At 47.4% G+C, this 17,491-nt stretch overlaps 1 protein-coding gene across 1 annotated transcript; it reads right to left on the bottom strand.

Annotated features, from left to right (window-relative positions):
• Positions 1-12,255: 12,255 nt before the first annotated feature.
• Mcidas (multiciliate differentiation and DNA synthesis associated cell cycle protein) lies at positions 12,256-16,381 on the bottom strand. The gene is made up of 7 exons (XM_042690665.1): positions 16,265-16,381; positions 16,077-16,173; positions 15,807-15,898; positions 14,348-14,420; positions 13,598-13,830; positions 12,905-13,015; positions 12,256-12,690 (listed from the first exon to the last, which is right to left on the bottom strand). Exons 1-7 carry the CDS (start codon positions 16,379-16,381, stop codon positions 12,256-12,258), a joined length of 1,158 nt encoding a protein of 385 aa, XP_042546599.1.
• Positions 16,382-17,491: the final 1,110 nt, after the last annotated feature.

Genomic DNA, 17,491 nt, shown 5'->3' with positions numbered 1-17,491 from the left:
TCAACCTAAAGGCAGTAAGGCATTGCTTCCAAAATTTAACCTTTGGGGCCTTTTCAGTGGTGGTACAACTTTAAATTCTGTAATCTAAGGTAAATAGTGAAACCTGAAGACTCAGAGGACAGTAAACAAACCATTGAGAAATAGGAATTTAAATTATTTAACCTGACCAAAAGAAAGCTTTGTGTACAAAGAATACATGCTGCTGAAGTTTCTATTTCCTTCCATGGTATTATTCTCCCTGGCCTGTCATTAAATGTTGTTGTTGCTGTTTTTATTTTGAGATGCTGTCTCACTATATAACTCAGGCTGGCCTCAAATCCACAGCCTTCCTGCCTCAGCCTCCCAAGTGCTAGGATTGCAGGTGTGCACCCTCTGAGCCCTAAGTAGAGTTTTGAGTGTCAAAACCAATCTGTTCAAAATGTTACTGAGGGAGAAAGAATGAAAATTATCCCAAGTGCTTGTATTATCAAATGAGAAAATGTATGTAAGAGTACTTTTAAGATGTTAGATCACTCTACAAATAGTAGTTAACATTATTACACTATGACACTGAACATGAGTGTGTTACCACATTCATTTGTATATATGGCCTGTGGATGGATAGTCTACCTACAAGTGAAGTATGCCATCCCATCATCTCCATTGTCCAGATGGAAAACTGAGGCTGAAAGGTTATATAACATACCCAGGATGCCACAGCTAATTGGTGTTTAACCTAGAATGCAAACCCAAGTAATCTTCTTTAGAGTACCTCTTAGCCACCCTGATTGTGGTTTTGCTGGTATCAGGGTTTGAATGCTGGGCCTTGTGCTTGACTTGTTTGCTCTACTGGTGCTCTATCACTTAATCCACATCTCTAGCCAGCATTTTGCTGATTGTTTTGGAAGTGAAGCCCTGGCTGATTTTAAATAGGTTTCTGTCCTTGCTGACTTTAAACCATAATCCTCCATAACTCTGCAGCCTGAGTAACTGGATTACAGGCATGAGCCACCAGAGTCTGGCTACTTTGTGTGTGTGTGTGTGTGTGTGTGTGTGCGTGCGCGACATGCGCACACGCACACACACACACACACACACACACACACACGCCTATTCTAGAACCTGAACTTTGGGTCTGAGCAGAAGCTTTTTTTTTTTTTTTTTTTTGGCTGAAGGCTAGTGTTCTACCACTTGAGCCACAGCATCACTTCCAGCTCTTTGGTGGTTCACTGTAGATAGTCTCACAGACTTTACTGCCCGAGCTGATTTTGAACCATAATCTTCACATCTCAGATCCTGAGTAGGTAAGATTACAGGCATGAGCCACTGGCACCCAGTGTGGCTGGGGGTTTTTTTGTTTTTTTTGTCAGTTGTGGGGCATGAACTCTGGGCCTGGGCGCTGTCCCTGAGCTTTTCAGCTCAAGGTGAGCAATCTACCTGTTGAGCCACAGTGCCACTTCTGGTTTTCTGGTAGTTTTATTGGAGATAAGATTCTCGCGGACTTTCTTGCCCTGGCTGGCTTTGAACAGATACTCAGATCTCAGCTTCCTAAGTAGCTAGGATTACAGACATGAGCCACCTGGGCCTGGTGTAGCTGGTCATTTTTAAGATGGCATTTCATTTCCTGCATCATGGGCCCCTGGACTGCAATCTTTTTGTCTTAGATGTCTAGGCATTGCTGGGATGATACCAGATCTAGCTTCCCTCCATAACAGAACTAAGAGAAAAGCTTGTTCAGGTAACTGTGCATGAAAAGTATTATTTTTTTCCAACTAAAGCCAAGACAATTTATAGAACCTGCTTCTCATGCCACAAGTGGTAATACTATAGAGATCCTGTTATGGGCAGAATGCAAAAGCATTAACAACCATGAACAGATAGAATATAAATAAAGGAGTATCGGGCTGGGAAGGTGGCTCAGTGGTGGAGCGCTTGTCTTGCATGCCTGAGGCCCTGGGTTCGATTCCTCAGCACCACATAAGCAAAAAGAAAAAAGCCGGAAGTGGCGCTGTGGCTCAAGAGGTAGAGCGCTAGCCTTGAGCTGAAGAGCTGAGGGACAGCGCCCAGAGTTCAGGCCCCACGACTGGAAATAAAAAAATAAATAAATAAATAAAATTTATCAATTTGCTGAGTAGGAAATGAGCTGAGAAACAGCCTGCCCTACAGAGTACAATTAACCGATTTCAGCTGTTTAGCCTGCAAGTTTGTGTTTGAAAGACTGAAGTTTAAAGCAGCTGTGGGCATAGACAAAGGATCAGTCACTTTCAGGAAAGTAAAACAGGCTCTAATGGTAGGGGATTATCAGCAGGAGGAGGGACTACCAAAAAGGATGAATGAGGTCGAATATCCTAGAAGTAGTTTAATTTCATGTATGAAAATACAACCAAACTTGTTGAAATTGTTTAAAGAGGAGTGGATTAAGGCCCCCCAATCAGGATACATTGTATATACATGTGGAACTATCTTAATGAAACTCACCCATGTGAAACTGTTCACCTCCCCCCCCCCCCCCCCCCCACACACACACACACACACTAGTTCAATTTGCAACATAGTTGCCAAGTTGCCTTCTCTAGGTAGCAAGATATTATCCAATACAATTTTATTAACAAATCAGAATGCCTGTCCCAACAAAGATAAGATCAGATTATGGATATATTTTTTAAACTAGCTAGGCATGGTGGCTCACACCTGTAACCCTAGCTAGTCAGGAGGTTGAGATCTGAGGAGCAAGTTCAAACCCAGTCTAGACTGAAAAGTCCCTAAGACTCTTACCTCCAATTAACCAGCAAAAAAAAAAAAAAAAAGCCAGAAGGAGAGATGTGACAAGTGGTAAAACACCAGCCTTAGCAAAAACGCTAAAAGACAGCACCCAAACCCTGAGACCGAGCCCTGTGCTGGCACACACACGAAACAGGACTAAGTCAATTTCAAGTGTAGACTATCAGCAAATATAGAAATGGGCAAAGGACTGATTCAAAAAAAGAAAGGGGAAATGTTTTTTCAAAGAAGAGGACAGAGCGTAAGTTTTGTTGAACGGCTCTGTCCCGAGCTTTGATAGTACTCCAGTGGGAAATGACAGCCCACCTCTGCCTTCAAATTCCCTTCACTACCCTTCTCTCTACTTCCTCCACCTAGCAGAACTCTTCGCTCCTGGTACACACTGGTTATGGTAAGGCCACTTGCTATGAAGTGTTTACTTGTTGAAAAAAAATAAGCTTTCAGCAAAACTTTCCAAATATAAATGTAAACATGTCTTGCTTTCAGTCTAGAAGCAAAAGAACCTAAATCTAAAGTTTCTCTAAGTAGTAACACCTGTAAGTTCTGTGCCTGAGATTGGATCTGTAGCTTGTATTTGCGTGGTGCAACACCTGTGTTCAACTTGCTTTCCAAGCAACATCCTCATTTGGTATTTTTGTTTCTGCTTATTGATGATTTTCTAAGCACTATGAAAACCCTGCTGTAATATATCCTCTCCAATCTAACATATGTGTAAAGTTCATTTATTTAACAATAGGAAAGTTTGATGCCAAAAACAATAAATAGGAAGCATGTTTTAAGTCTTACTATTTATAAACTCATCAATAGATAGTAAGGCTCAGTACAGTGATGGGAAAGCTAGGAATCAATGATAGAAGTGGCCCAGGCATAGATTTGGTGGTAAATTTAGTAATATCACCCAGAACCACTTCATTTCTTCATGTGAGAAATGGAGTTACTTAAGCTCTAACCTGTAGGCTAAACTGTTGAAGAAATTTTTTTAAAAAGGTATTTTTCATATTTTTAGGTAAAAGTCAAATATTAGAGGTGGGCACTGGTACCTCAAACCTGTAATTCTAGCTACTCAGCCTATAGGTTTCCATCTCCAATTAACCAGCAAAATGACAGACTGGAGTTGTACCTTAAATGGTATCTTTCATGCTACGTGAAATCCAAATTTCATGAAACCCAAGTGAGAGTTCAAGGGCCTGAGTTCAAGTCCTGCTGTCAGCAAAGAAGAGAAACAAGGAGAAAAGGAGGAAGAGGAGGAGGAGGAAGAGGAGAAGATTTTTAAAGCTGTTTTCCCTTGTTTGATCTACAACTATTTAGATGGGAAGGAAGGGCTGATGTTAGGAAGGAGCAGAATGGGGCATGTTGCTCAAAATATGCAAGCTTTCCATGGATCCACAAGTTCTGAGGGTGGGTATGGGTACATTAACTTGATTGAGATGATATATATATAGAGAGAGAGAGAGAGAGATACATAAATATCACACTGTATACTTTGATTACATACAATATTTGTCAGTTGAATATTTTTAAATTTAAAACATTTTAAACAAGGGTGACCACATATCAGACAGAACAGTTTTCAGAGCAAGTAGCAATGATAAAGGGATCCTTATAATGATAAAGGGTGTTGATTCACCAAGAAGGCAGAACAGAACTTAGCCTGCAGGAGCCTCACAACAGATCACCAATATAGAAGGCAAACATTAATGAAACTGGAGGACAAAATGGGTGTATCTATCATCACTTGAACAGAACAGCAAAACCCACTGCAAAAACAAAATGAACCCAATTCCAAAATGACCTGAAGAGTTTAAAGGACAGTTTCCCAAACAAGATGCTCAGACAGCCAGCAGATACATACATGTGAAACGCTGCTCTAGATCATTTGTTTTCAGGAAAATGCAAAGTGAGACCACTACACACCTCTTAGAATGGCCAGATTCCAGAACACTGACAGTCCTAATGCCAGAGAAGCTGGACATTTGTAGTCATTGTAGCTTCAGTTAGTTCAGTCAATGTAACTTCATTTGCTGGTGGGGCTGTACATAGTACAGCTACCATGAAAACATTTGCAGTTTGTCTAAATGTTAAACCTAGAGTTATCATTCTACCCAGCAACTCCACTTGTAGGTACATCCAAGAAAAGCAAAAATACTTCTACACAAACACTTGTGCAGAATTTTCATGGTAGCCGCCGCCTCCTTTTTCTTCTTCTCCAGCTGCTCATTCTCCTGTTTTGGTGCTAGTCCTGAGGCTTGAACTCCAGGCCTAGGCATTGTCCTCGAGCTTTTTTGTCCCCAAGGCTAGTACTCTACTACTTAAGCCACAGCTCCCCTTGTGGCTTTTTGGTGCCTAATTGGTTTTTTTTTTTTTTTTTCTTTTTGGGTCCGGTCGTGGGGCCTGAACTCTGGGCCTGGGCGCTGTCCCTCAGCTCTTCAGCTCAAGGCTAGCACTCTACCACTTGAGTGCCACTTCCAGCTTTTTTCTTATGTGGTGCTGAGGAATCGAACCCAGGGCCTCGAGCATGCAAGGCAAGTGCTCTACCACTGAGCCACCTTCCCAGCCCTGGTGCCTAACTGGAAATAAGAGTCTCACAGACTTTCCTGACCAGGCTGGCTTCAAATTATGATCCTCAGATTTCAACCTCCTGTGTAGCTAGGATTATAGGCATAATAAGTCACCAGTGCCAACATTGCCAAAAAATGGAGACACTCAGGTATTCATCAACTGATGAGTGAGTGAATAAATGACTAAAAACAGATACCATGGGCTCTTGCCTGTAATCCTACTCAGCTACTCAGGAGGCTGAGATCTGAGGATCACAGTTTAAAATCAGTGTAGTTAGGAAACTGTGAGACTCTTATTTCCAATTAACAGAAAACTGGAAGTGGCACTGTAGCTCAAGTGGTAGAGTGCTAGCCTTGAGCAAAAGAAGCTCAGGAACAGCACCCAGGCCCAGAGTTCAAGCCCGAGACCTAAAAAAAAAAAAAAATCTGCATACAAAGAAATACTATTTGATAAGAAGAAGGAATGTAGTACTACTGATGTGTGCTACAACATAATGAACCCTGAAACAGTTAAAAGTTAAAACAGTCACAAAACACACATATAATCTGACTATATCTATACCTAGAATAGACCATTTTATAGAGACAGAAAATAAATTAGTGGTTGCTTATACTGGGGATAAAAAATAGAAGTGATTGCTAGCAGGATTTCTTAGGGAGGACAGCAATATTTTAAAATTAAATGCAGGGGTGGTTATAACACATTATGGATATACTAAAAATAGAAAATTATACATTTTAAATGGATGAATTGTATAGTATGTGAATTAAGTCTCAATCTTATTTTGATGATATTAGAGTTTGAACTCAGGGACTTGCATATTTTAAAACACTTTGCTACTGCTTGATCCATAGTCCATCTTTTTTCTTTTTTTTTTCTTTCTTTCTTTCTTTTTTTTTGTCGTGTGGCTTGAACTCTGAGTCTGGGTGCTGTCCCTCAGCTCTTCAGCTCAAGGCAAGTGCTCTACCACTTAAGCTACAGCACCACTTCCAGTTTTCTGGAAGTGTGGCTAGTTAGAGATAAAAGTCTAATGGACTTTGGGGTTTTTTTTGTTTTTTTGGGGGGGGTCTGGTTTTGGGCTCTAAACTCTGGGTCTGGGCACTGTCCCTCAACTCTTCAGCTCAAGGCTAGTGCTCTACTACTTGAGCCACAGCACCACTTCCAGCTTTTTTCTTTCTTTCTTTTTTTTGGGGGGGGGTCAGTTGTGGGGCCTGAACTCTGGGCCTGGGTGCTGTCCTTCAGCTCTTCAGCTCAAGGCTAGCCTCTACCACTTGAGCCACAGCTCCACTTCTGGCTTTTTCTGCTTATGTGGTACTGAGGAATCGAACCCAGGGCCTCATGCATGCAAGGCAAGCACTCTACCACTGAGCCACCTTCCCAGCCCCAGCTTTTTTCTTTTTGCTTATGTGGTGCTGAGGAATCGAACCCAGGGCCTCTGGCATGCAAGGCAAGCGCTCTACCACTGAGCCACCTTCCCAGCTCCTCTAATGGACTTTTCTGCCCTGGCTGGCTTTGAACCACATTCCTCAGATTTCAGCCTCTTGAGTAGCTAGGATTACAGGCATGAGCCACTGGTGCTCAGCTTTTACTTTATTTTTGGGATGGTTCTCACCGTTTTTGCCCAGATCAACCTTGGACCATGACCCTCCTTATCGGGGCTTCCCACATAGCTGAGATTACAGGTAAGTGCTACCAGGACCAGCTTATTTAGTAAGGTAAGATCTTGCTAACGTGTTTTTTTTTTTTGGGGGGGGGGTCCGGTCATGGGGCCTGAACTCTGGGCCTGGGCGCTGTCCCTCAGCTCTTCAGCTCAAGGCTAGTGCTCTACTACTTGAGCCACAGCACCACTTCCAGCTTTTTTCTTTCTTTCTTTTTTTTTGGGGGGGTCAGTTGTGGGGCCTGAACTCTGGGCCTGGGTGCTGTCCTTCAGCTCTTCAGCTCAAGGCTAGCCTCTACCACTTGAGCCACAGCTCCACTTCTGGCTTTTTCTGCTTATGTGGTGCTGAGGAATCGAACCCAGGGCCTCATGCATGCAAGGCAAGCACTCTACCACTGAGCCACCTTCCCAGCCCCAGCTTTTTTCTTTTTGCTTATGTGGTGCTGAGGAATCGAACCCAGGGCCTCTGGCATGCAAGGCAAGCGCTCTACCACTGAGCCACCTTCCCAGCTCCTCTAATGGACTTTTCTGCCCTGGCTGGCTTTGAACCACATTCCTCAGATTTCAGCCTCTTGAGTAGCTAGGATTACAGGCATGAGCCACTGGTGCTCAGCTTTTACTTTATTTTTGGGATGGTTCTCACCGTTTTTGCCCAGATCAACCTTGGACCATGACCCTCCTTATCGGGGCTTCCCACATAGCTGAGATTACAGGTAAGTGCTACCAGGACCAGCTTATTTAGTAAGGTAAGATCTTGCTAACGTTTTTTTTTTTTTTGGGGGGGGGGTCCGGTCATGGGGCCTGAACTCTGGGCCTGGGCGCTGTCCCTCAGCTCTTCTGCTCAAGGCTAGCGCTCTACCACTTGAGCCACAGCACCATTTCCGGCTTTTTTCTTTTTGCTTATGTGGTGCTGAGGAATCGAACTCAGGGCCTCAGGCATGCAAGGCAAGCGCTCTACCTCTGAGCCACCTTCCCAGCCCATCTTGCTAACTTTTTGCCCAGGGTTGACCTCAATCTATGATCTTCCCAATATCTGCCTTCTGAGTCACTGGGGATTACAGGTGTTCACTATCATTCCCAGCTCCAGAAATTTTACTTAAAAAAAAAAAAAAACAACTCTTAGTTCAGTAAGCAATCAGTGATGATGAGATGATTGGGAGTGGAGGTTGCCATTACAGGAAGGGTAGAGAGGAGACCAAATCAAACAGACCCAGACTTGTGTACTCAGAGCTATCCCCAGAAGAAAAAAAAGGATTAGCACAAATGTCTAAGCACATCAAGAGGTATCTTGTACATTTGGTATTTCTATATTAAAGAAATAGAAGTGTCCAGTGGCTCATGCCTATAATCCTAGCTATTCAGGCTGCTAAGATCTGAGGGTTACAATTCAAAACCAGCCTAGGCAGGAAAGTCAGTGAGATTCATCTCCAATTACCACCCCCAAACCAGAAGTGGAGCTATGGCTGAAAGTGGTAGAGTGCTAACCTTAAGCAAAAACACTCAGAGACAGTGCCCAGGCTTTGAGTTCAAGCCTCACCACCAATGAAATAAAAAAGAAATAAGAAAGGAAGGAAGGAAGGAAGGGAGGGAGGAAGGAAGGAAGGAAGGAAGGGAGGGAGGGAGGGAGGGAGGGAGGGAGGAAGGGAGGGAAGAAAGAAAGAAGGAAGGAAAAGAAAAGAGGGAGAGGAAGGAAGGAAGAAAGAGAGGGAGATGCAAGGAAGGAAGGAAGAAGGAAGGAAGAGAAGGAGGGAGGGAAGGAGGGAGGAAAGGAGGAAGGAGGAAAGGAGGGAGAAAGGGAAAGAAAAAATCCTGAAACCTTGAGAGTAAGGCCCAGTCTTATGCAAGTGCTCAAAGCTCTTATTGTCACTCACCGAAAATGGCATTCAGACATATTTACTTTCAATAGTGGCCTGGCTTAGAACTAACTGAAATTTCCACACCCTATAACCAAGTGCAATTTCTAATTATCACTTGGCTGCTCATTTAAATCCTGAGTAAATCTGTGGAGTTTCTTTTCCTAGTACAACATAAATACATGTAAGTAATTGTCATGTCTGATTTTACCTAGTATTTTGTTAAGCAGCTAAAAGTAAATATTGGAAATAGTTGTTAGCTGTGAGAGTTTGAACAGGTGTTTGCCTGAAGGAAGGGTATAGTCTTTGCAGATCACTTCCCTGTCTTAATTGTGCTGATTTCCTTACACTTAATAGTGTTCAACTTTAATGTCCTGTTTCATATACATTTTCCTGGATAAGCATGGCAATAAAATGTGAACTCTAGATGAAGACAGTAAAAAGGACCTCAATAAGTGAGTGAATCCAAGCAAATTGTACCTCAGGTTGGACATGAAAAGGACAATTAAGGTATGGTGGGAAAAAATCATTAAGCAAGATTTTTATTTATATATATATTTATTTATTGTCAGTCATGAGGCTTGAACTCAGGGCTTGGATGCTGTCTCTAGAAGTACTAAGAGATTGCTGTGGATGTCTTCTAGAACTTAAAAAAAATCTGCTTGCTCTGATTAGCATGTGCCTTGTCTTCCAGGGATTTGTTTTTGTACCAGAACTCAAACTCTTGCTTGGCATTTTGTTGTTGTTGAAGGCTGGCACCTTATTACTTTAACCACACCTTCTTGTCTGGCTTTTTCCTGGTTAATTGGAAAAAAGAGTCTCACAGATCTATCTACCCAGGATGACTTTGAATTAAGATCCTCAGATCTCAGCCTCTTGAATAGCTAGGATTACAGGCATGAGCCACCAGAACTCAACTCCCCTACTGTCTTTTTTATCTGCTATGGATTGGAAAGCTGTGTGCCCTGAAAAATATGCACGTGCTGAAACCCAGTGTGATGGTGTTAGGAAGTGAGACCTTTCAGAGGTAGTTAGAGGAAATCATAGGGGTAGAACACCTTGATATGATTTGTGCCCCTCTGAGTGAGTGGATCTCTCTCTCTCTCTCTCTCTCTCTCTCTCTCTCTCTCTCTCTCCCCCCCCCCCCCCTTGCCCTTGCCCTTGCCCCATATGATTATCCAATAAGAAAGTGGCCATCTGCAGACCGGGAAAAGGAAACCCAATCAACCAGTGTCTTCAAACCAATTTGTTTTTTGAACACTGGGGTTTGAACCTCATGCTTACTAGGCAAGCACTCTACCACTTTAGCCACACTTCCAGCCTTCAGCCATCATCTTGATCTTGAACTTTCAGCCTCCAGAACAGAGAAACATCCATTGTTTAAGCTGCAGGTCTATTTTGTTATAGCAGCCCATGCTGACTAAGAAACTGTCCTTAATCCTTTTTGTTTTCCTCAGAGCACTTTTATTATTACCTGTTTGGTATTTATCTCTTCCTAGAAGAAAGTATATATTTTGTTCTTTTACTACTTTTTTTAGTGGCAACATTACTGAGATTCTCAGCAACGTTCAGTAAGTATCTGTTGGATGAATGAATGAATGAATGAATCTAATGTTTTAATTCTACAACCACTACTTGATGAAAGTTAGTCCTTTGTGCCATTAGTCACAAGGGAATTTTCTCTCCCTAGAAATGGAAATTACTTAGGTAGAGTTGCTACTAGCTAACAAGACAGTTATAGGTCTGTAAAATGAAGAGCAATATGAAGTATACATTTTCTTAATCTAGGCATAAGATATACAGAAATACTTTTGACAAGTCTGTTGTTTACCAGGACAGGTTAAGTGACTTTCGTTTCTTTGCTTCATAATTTTTTTTTTTAATCATCTGAACTGTGGTAATATTATAGTTGAGCTGATAAAAAAAAAAAGATCCATAACCACCCACTTTTTAGTCTGTTAGACAAAATATGAGGAAATGTGGTCAATTTTATCACTGCTTTTTTTGTTGCTTCTAAATGGCTATTTAAATACAGATAACAGTACCCAGCCAAGCTGAAGAAACAGGTTGTGCCACAGGACCCAACTCACCTGTTACCTGATATGTCCACTCCAATGGTAGAGCCAGCGATGCAGGGTGGAGTAACACACTTGGAGACTTGCCCAAGCTGAGCCCCTCAATACAAGTAGCCCCATTTTAAGAATTATGGAGGTTGGGACAAAACATTCCGTGACCTATATGTACTCACGGACAAAGGGATTCCCCCCTCCCCCCACCACAAACAAAGGGAAAAGAAGCAAAGTCAAAGGCATTATATGTAGCATCTTTTCTTAGAGTTCAAGCCAAGCCATGTAAAATCCGTGTATCCCCGTTTTATCTGTGGACTTCAAGTAAATGGTTTACTTTCACCAAAATTTCCACACACCCCGTTTGCAGCAAGAACATGTGATTTGGCTGGGGGCGGGGGTGTCTTCGGGCTCAAATTCAGGGACTATGTGCTGTCCTTGGGCTTTTTATTTTATTTATTTTGCTCAAGGATAGCACTCTACCACTTGAGCCACAGCTCCACTTCCAGCTTTTTGGTGGTTAGAGACAAAAGTCTCATAAACTTTCTTGCCCAAGCTGGCTTTGAACTGCCACCCTCAGATGTCAGCCTCCTGAGTGGCTAGGATTACAAGTGTGAGCCACTGGCACCTGCCCAGCAATGGTCATCCCCCACCCCTTTTTTTTTTTTCCAGGTAGAATATGCCAGTTTTTTTTTTTTTAATCTTTCTTAGCAAAATTTGGCTTGGGGGGGGGGGTGGTTATTCTGTTTGACCAAATAAAAGTGTGAGTATAAAACTTTCCATAGATATTGCAAATATTGATATGAATAATTACTACAAATAAATATGCCTCGCATTTTTTTGCTGACAACTCTGGCATTTGGGAGTCTCCGTTCTGCTCAAGCAGCTGGTCAGGCTACTGATACCTGATAATTAGATTTCCTTCCAGGATTGAAGAAAGTTGAACGATGCATTGAGAGTCCCCCAACACTAGTGGGCCTAGACTCACAGTTTCAGCAATGCCTCCTGTAGAGAAACATGACCTCGCTTTGTAGCACCTCTTTTAGCCTCTTACAGAACTAGGGCAATGTATGGCTACTTCATTTTCCAAATTAGAGGTAAACGGTTTTAAACGTGACTGGACGTGGGTATGCGTACATGCACGGATTCACGGTGGAGGGGAGGGACTACACTACGTTTCGGAGCAGGACTTTACAGTGCATTACTCACAAGCCGTCTCTGGTTCCTGAAAGAATACGTTACCGAGTGGCACTCGCCTGCTCAGAGTTCTGCAAAACCAGATTTGGGACAGTGCCAGCTGCTGACCCTCGGCCTCAGCTGGGGTATACGGGGCAGCGTTTTCTGGCACCGCACCCCCAGATCAGCTGGGGACCCAGCGGAATTTGTACCCCCCATTGGCTGTCCGGATGGTGAAGGCATTGCCCTGGGGGAAGGCGAGGGTGCGGATGGTGCTGTGGCTGCGGATCGGGGTGCTGAAGGAGCCGTCCTCCTCCAGCTCGCTGCGACGCAGGTTCAAGGCGCTGCAGTCGGTGCGCAGCCCTCGGAAGGCGCCGTGCAGGTTGCCCGGTCGGTGGTCGGCGCTCGCGGGCTCGGGCTGCAGCCGGGGCCGCTTGGGATCGCGGCGCTGCAGGGCTTCGTCGCAGCGCTGGGAAATCTCCCTGAGGATGGCGTCCACTTCCGCGCCCTCCTGGCCGGCGGCGCAGAACAGCTCCTCCAGGCTTCTTTTGGCTGACGCCTTGAGGAGGAAGGGCTCGGCCTCTGCCCCGCCATCCCGGGACTGTGAGATCATCAGCTTCTAGGGGAGATGGGGGAAGGGCGCCGCCCTAGGGCCAGCCGAACTCGCCCTGCGCGCCGTGCGCAAAACGAGGTCTGAGCCCGCACTGCGCGCCGGGTGGCCCGCTATGGCCCCCGACCCCGCGGGGTCCCAACACTGGGAACGGGGTGGCAGGGACTCTGGAGAGGTTTCGACAGCCCGGTGTGTCCCACACGTCTGCCTACCCCCCACTTACATCCAGCACCGACGCCAGGTGCTTGGTGCGGCTGGCCAGTTCCTTCAGCTGTCCGTTCCTCTCCTTGAGGGAGGCGATCTCCTCCTGCTTCTGGGTCAGCGTCACGTGCAGCTGCAGGAGGAGACCCAAAGATGGAGACAGGCCACCGGGCTGGGTCTAGTCCGGACCAGCGAAACCGAGGCTCCAAGGCCTTGCTACTCCGGAGGACAGTCAGTTCCACTTTGTTTTCTTTGTCTTTTGTTTTCAATGCTGGATTTGGAACTCAATGTCTCCTACTTGTACGAAATTGCTGTACTACATAAACCACTTCCCCAGGCCTCCCCCTATCGTTTGGCTTTAGTTTATTCTTCAGATAGGTCTCCTGCCTTTGCCTTGGTAGGCCTCTGACACAGATTCTCCTACCTCTGCCTCCCAAATTGCTGGGGTTACAGGTGTGCACCACCACAGACTAAAGCAAAAGTGGAGGGTTGGGCCCTAAAGTGAGATCTTGTCTGGAAAAATAAAGCCTGATGAGGTGGGGTTATATCCCTCTAATCATGGCAGTTGGAAACTAAGGTGGAGGCCCTGGAGAACAATAGGAGAACCATATGTTGATCCATATGGTCACATCCTGGCGCTTGACAAACCCACTTCCGCCCTGCTCCAGACCCTGTCCTGCCCCAGGGGTCCTGGCGGCCAGCCCAGTGCCCCTACTTGGTTATTCTCAACGAGAGCGTCCCCCAATGCTCTCTGGTTCTGGTCGGCCACCTCCTTCCAGTACTGCTCTGGCGGAGGGGCAGGCGCGTCTGGAACACTTGGAGGCGGTGCCTGCAGAGGTGACGGGTCCAGGGAGGACGGGGAGAGGCAGGGCCCGAAGGGCGACACTTCACAAGGGGAAAATGGAAAGTCATCCGCGGCCAGGGAAGGCGACATCAAAGAAGATGAGTCTGGGGAGAAAGTGAAAGCTGCCCTCAGACTCATGACCAATCAGCTCCAGGGACAAAATGTCACGCATTTGCATGTTACCTGTATGAAGGAAAACATCCCTAACTCCTCAAGGCCGCCCAGGATTGCCAGGCCCTTCCTGAACCTCCATTACCCACATAGAAGGTGCTGCGTAATGTGCCCGCTGAGGTCGCCTGAACAGAATCAGGAGAACCAGCTTGAGCCTGGAAGTCACCAGTCACCTTTTGGGCCTCTGCATACTTTGCCACCCTTTCAGCATAGGGATCTTTACCCCCTAAATCCACAGTGACAGACCCCAAAACTTGCTATAGATCCAGGTATTCAACGTCTCCATTGGAAGGATGGAGGTATCCTAAACGTGAAAAAGTCTGACCCTCAGGCGAGATGCTGGCGGCTCCTTGACAGATGCGGAGGTTTGCCACCATCAGGAGCACGCAGCCTGACTAGTCTGAATTTGGGGCATGGGGGGGAGGGGCGCTGTTATTCAACTGCACTTGCCTGCAATGAGATCATCCACTGTGTCCCTGAAAGTCTGCAGATCGAAGTCTGCTTCCGTTTGCAAAGAATGGTTCTAAAACAAACCAGGAAAGTTAATTGGTCTGCATCGAGTCTAGCCCGTCCAGAACCATTCCTACACGGGCAGACATCTTCCCAGGTTCCGCTGTGGAAGTGTGTTCAGCAGAATTGCCTATCTGGAAATGGCAGGCCCCATTCGGAACCCAGAACACAGCAGGTTTGCACTGAACCTGGCGCACCAGTGTCAGCTGGACCACTGGGCGGCAACCAGCGGATGCTGCAGCCTGCAGCACTATGCGCATCCGTCTTCCTGCAGCCTGCAAGACTGTCCTACACCCAGCGCCAGGCTTTGGGCAGCAGTGGGTGCCGCTCATTGGCTCACCACCAGTGGCCTCCATGCACTGATTTGTGTGTGTGTGAGTGAGTGTGTGTGTGTGTGTGTGTGTGTGCGCCCGTGGACCTCATTTCCAAAGTACACCCCTTCCATACCAGTGAAGGAGCTATCTCTCTCTCTAAGAACAGAGAGCCTGGCACAGACACCAAGTCTTTCTTCCCAAGGCCTGTTGGCACACAGAGTCCTCCAAAGAGGAAATTGAAAGTGATGCTTCCTGCAAGCTCCCTCACAGCTCATCACTCTCTCTCCTTAAAGGAGGGGAGGGGAGGGGTGTGTCCAAAGAGCCAGGTGTAGTAGGAAAATGCTCTATTCGGTCAGGTGATGCCTGCATTTTCAGTCTCTCCAAAATAGGGCTTTTCCTGTACATTGGATGCACAAGGGCTCCTCTCAGAGTGTCTGGAGAGGGGGGTGGGGCGAGGTAAAAGGGTGGAAGCCTAGGAATCTTATTTCCTTCCCTTTTGGACATTGAAGGTTTTTTTAAATTCTTTTTTTAAGAAAAAAATGTAAGTCTGTCAGTTAATCTTCCATGGTTTGCCGGGGAGTGCCAGCCTCGTCAAGTGCGGAAAAGTCAGGATGGGAGGGAAAAAAAGACTGCCTCTCAGCCTCAGGATGGCAAGTGTCCAGAGCTTGTGGAACGGAGGAGAGGACTTTACTTAAAAAGCGCTCATCTGCACAAGTGCCTGCTCTACAGAGGACAACGCTTTTCTTTGATTTTCTTCTAGAGTCTTTACTTCTCTCTTCTATTCTGCTTAAGTATCCACGGAATGTAGTGAGTGAGGGTCGGAGAACAGACAAGACAGCATCAGTGTGTCTGTCATCTCCTCGGTGCCTAGATGGGAGAGGATTCGCGGTCAGAACAGCTCTGGAAATCTGGTCTTGACCACATTCGATGAGGGAGAGAAAATTTGGGTCTGGGAGGCTCTGGTCCTCGCACTCCGCCTCCCTCCATCAGCTGAATGTGCCTGGGCTCGGGATTGGTACCCAAAGAAACTAATAAACCCTTCACTTTCCAGTAGGGATGGGGTTACTTTGAAAAGGGAAAGGTACCTGCGATGTAGCCGGGTCACCACTAGGCGGCGCGTCGGACCCGAGGAGCGAAGTGCAGTCCGCGAGGTCCTGCAGGTCTATGGTGGTGAGGGCTGTGCGGGGAGACCAGGAGACACACGCCGGGAGGGAAGGGAGAGGTGGTCCCTAAGCCTTTCTGCCAGGCTCGCCAGGACGTCGGAGCCCGGGGAAGAGAAGCTCCGAGCCGCGATCGCAGCACCCACCCGGCACGGGGGAATCCGCGAGGTCGCACAGGTGCCTCGCGGGGCTCACCTGGCAGCGCCGCCGGCTCCGCGTGCGCAGGGTCCTCGTACACGGACACCGGGCTGTCACCGCTGCATCCCGGAAAGAACTTCCGCGGAGGGGCAAACTGCGCGGGCGAAGCAATGGTGAATGCGGGTCAGGAGCACGGCGCGTCAAACCTGGAGCGGCCCCGGCCCGCGATCCCCCCCCCCCCCCACCTTTCTCTCCGGCTTCCCGGGCTTGCCCAGGGGTCGAGCCGACAGCTCCAGCATCCTGTTGGGACAGATGCTGTCGAACGCCCGGCGTCCCACCGCGCCGTCCCCGCACGCCTGCATCCCGCCTCCCAGCGCGCACGGCTCGGCCCTGCTGGCCCGTGCGGGGACCGCGAGCCACGCGCGCCACCACCGTGCGCCCCCGGCGCCGGCCGGCTCGCGAGTCGGCCGAGGTGGAGGGAGGCGCGGGGCCGGGAAGGAGCACGGAGAGGGCGGAGAAGAGAGGGAGGACCGCCGCGCGGGAGGGGCGGCTCGCGCCCGGGCGCCAGAGGTGGCGCCTTCAGCCCGGGGCAATCTGCGAGCGGGCGGAGGCGTGAACCCAACCTGGCAACCCGGCTTCCCCCGGGAGCTGCGAGCGCGCGGCCCCGGCCCGCGAGCGCCCTTTCGGGGAGCGTTGGCGCCGCCAGCTCCTGGCCTCCGCCAGACGCAGGAAGGGGAAGAACAGGATGGCGCTGGCGGGAGGGGTGGGGGCAGAGAACCCCAGTGGTCCCTGGACCTGAGTAACGCCTTCCGATTTGGAGACATCGCAGAAAGGCAAATTAGCGATCTGTTTCCTTTTCTTTCCACTCCAGCCACCAGGCTCACAGTACACGTGGAGAGACACCGGCCACAGCCCGACTCTGCTCTGCAGAAGTTAGAAGGCAGGGACTGCCTGGAACAGACCTCGGGAGACTGAGAACTCTTCCCCCAAATCTTGGCAGCATCTAGGTCTTAACGAGACTTCCACTTGGTCTCTTGGCCAAGAGCTCCGCTCCACACCTCAGCCTGGCAAAAGAAGAGGTGACATCTACACATCCTCCTCTAGCTTCTGAACACCTCATCAGGGACAGTCCCAAGCCTCCTGAAAACCCATCCTCGCCTTCCCCGAGACCCCAGCTGTGCGTCCCACTGTTTATGCAGCTGTTTACAGCTGGCTGCGCCAGTCTTAGCTCCCCTTTCCTAGCAGGAATCCTCTCTCAGGAAGGACATCGCCCAGGAAGGACCTTCCTCAGGACCACTCACATTCATCCACTTAACTCAATCATCTGAAGTTGCATTCCGTGTATCTTCTTGAAGCATACCTTGGTTTTGCCTTCTACTTAATACTAGAAGCCAAAGATCCTCTTTTAAAGGGCCCTGAGGGCTGGGAATGTGGCTTAGCGGTAGAGTGCTTGCCTAGTATTCATGAAGCCC

Source organism: Dipodomys spectabilis, unplaced genomic scaffold (assembly GCF_019054845.1).
Source record: "Dipodomys spectabilis isolate Male_0828 unplaced genomic scaffold, ASM1905484v1 ptg000140l, whole genome shotgun sequence".
Taxonomy (NCBI): domain Eukaryota; kingdom Metazoa; phylum Chordata; class Mammalia; order Rodentia; family Heteromyidae; genus Dipodomys; species Dipodomys spectabilis.
This window is presented reverse-complemented; position numbering and strand designations above follow the sequence as displayed.

Bases quoted from the DNA above. Each gene is read 5' to 3' on its own strand.
- Mcidas (XM_042690665.1), bottom strand. From the start codon at position 16,381: ATGCAGGCGTGCGGGGACGGCGCGGTGGGACGCCGGGCGTTCGACAGC. The intron at 16,174-16,264 runs GTGGGGGGGGGG...TCGCCCGCGCAG, and splicing joins CCGGGAAGCCGGAGAGAAAG to TTTGCCCCTCCGCGGAAGTT. The intron at 14,421-15,806 runs GTACCTTTCCCT...GGTTTGTTTTAG, and splicing joins GTGACCCGGCTACATCGCAG to AACCATTCTTTGCAAACGGA.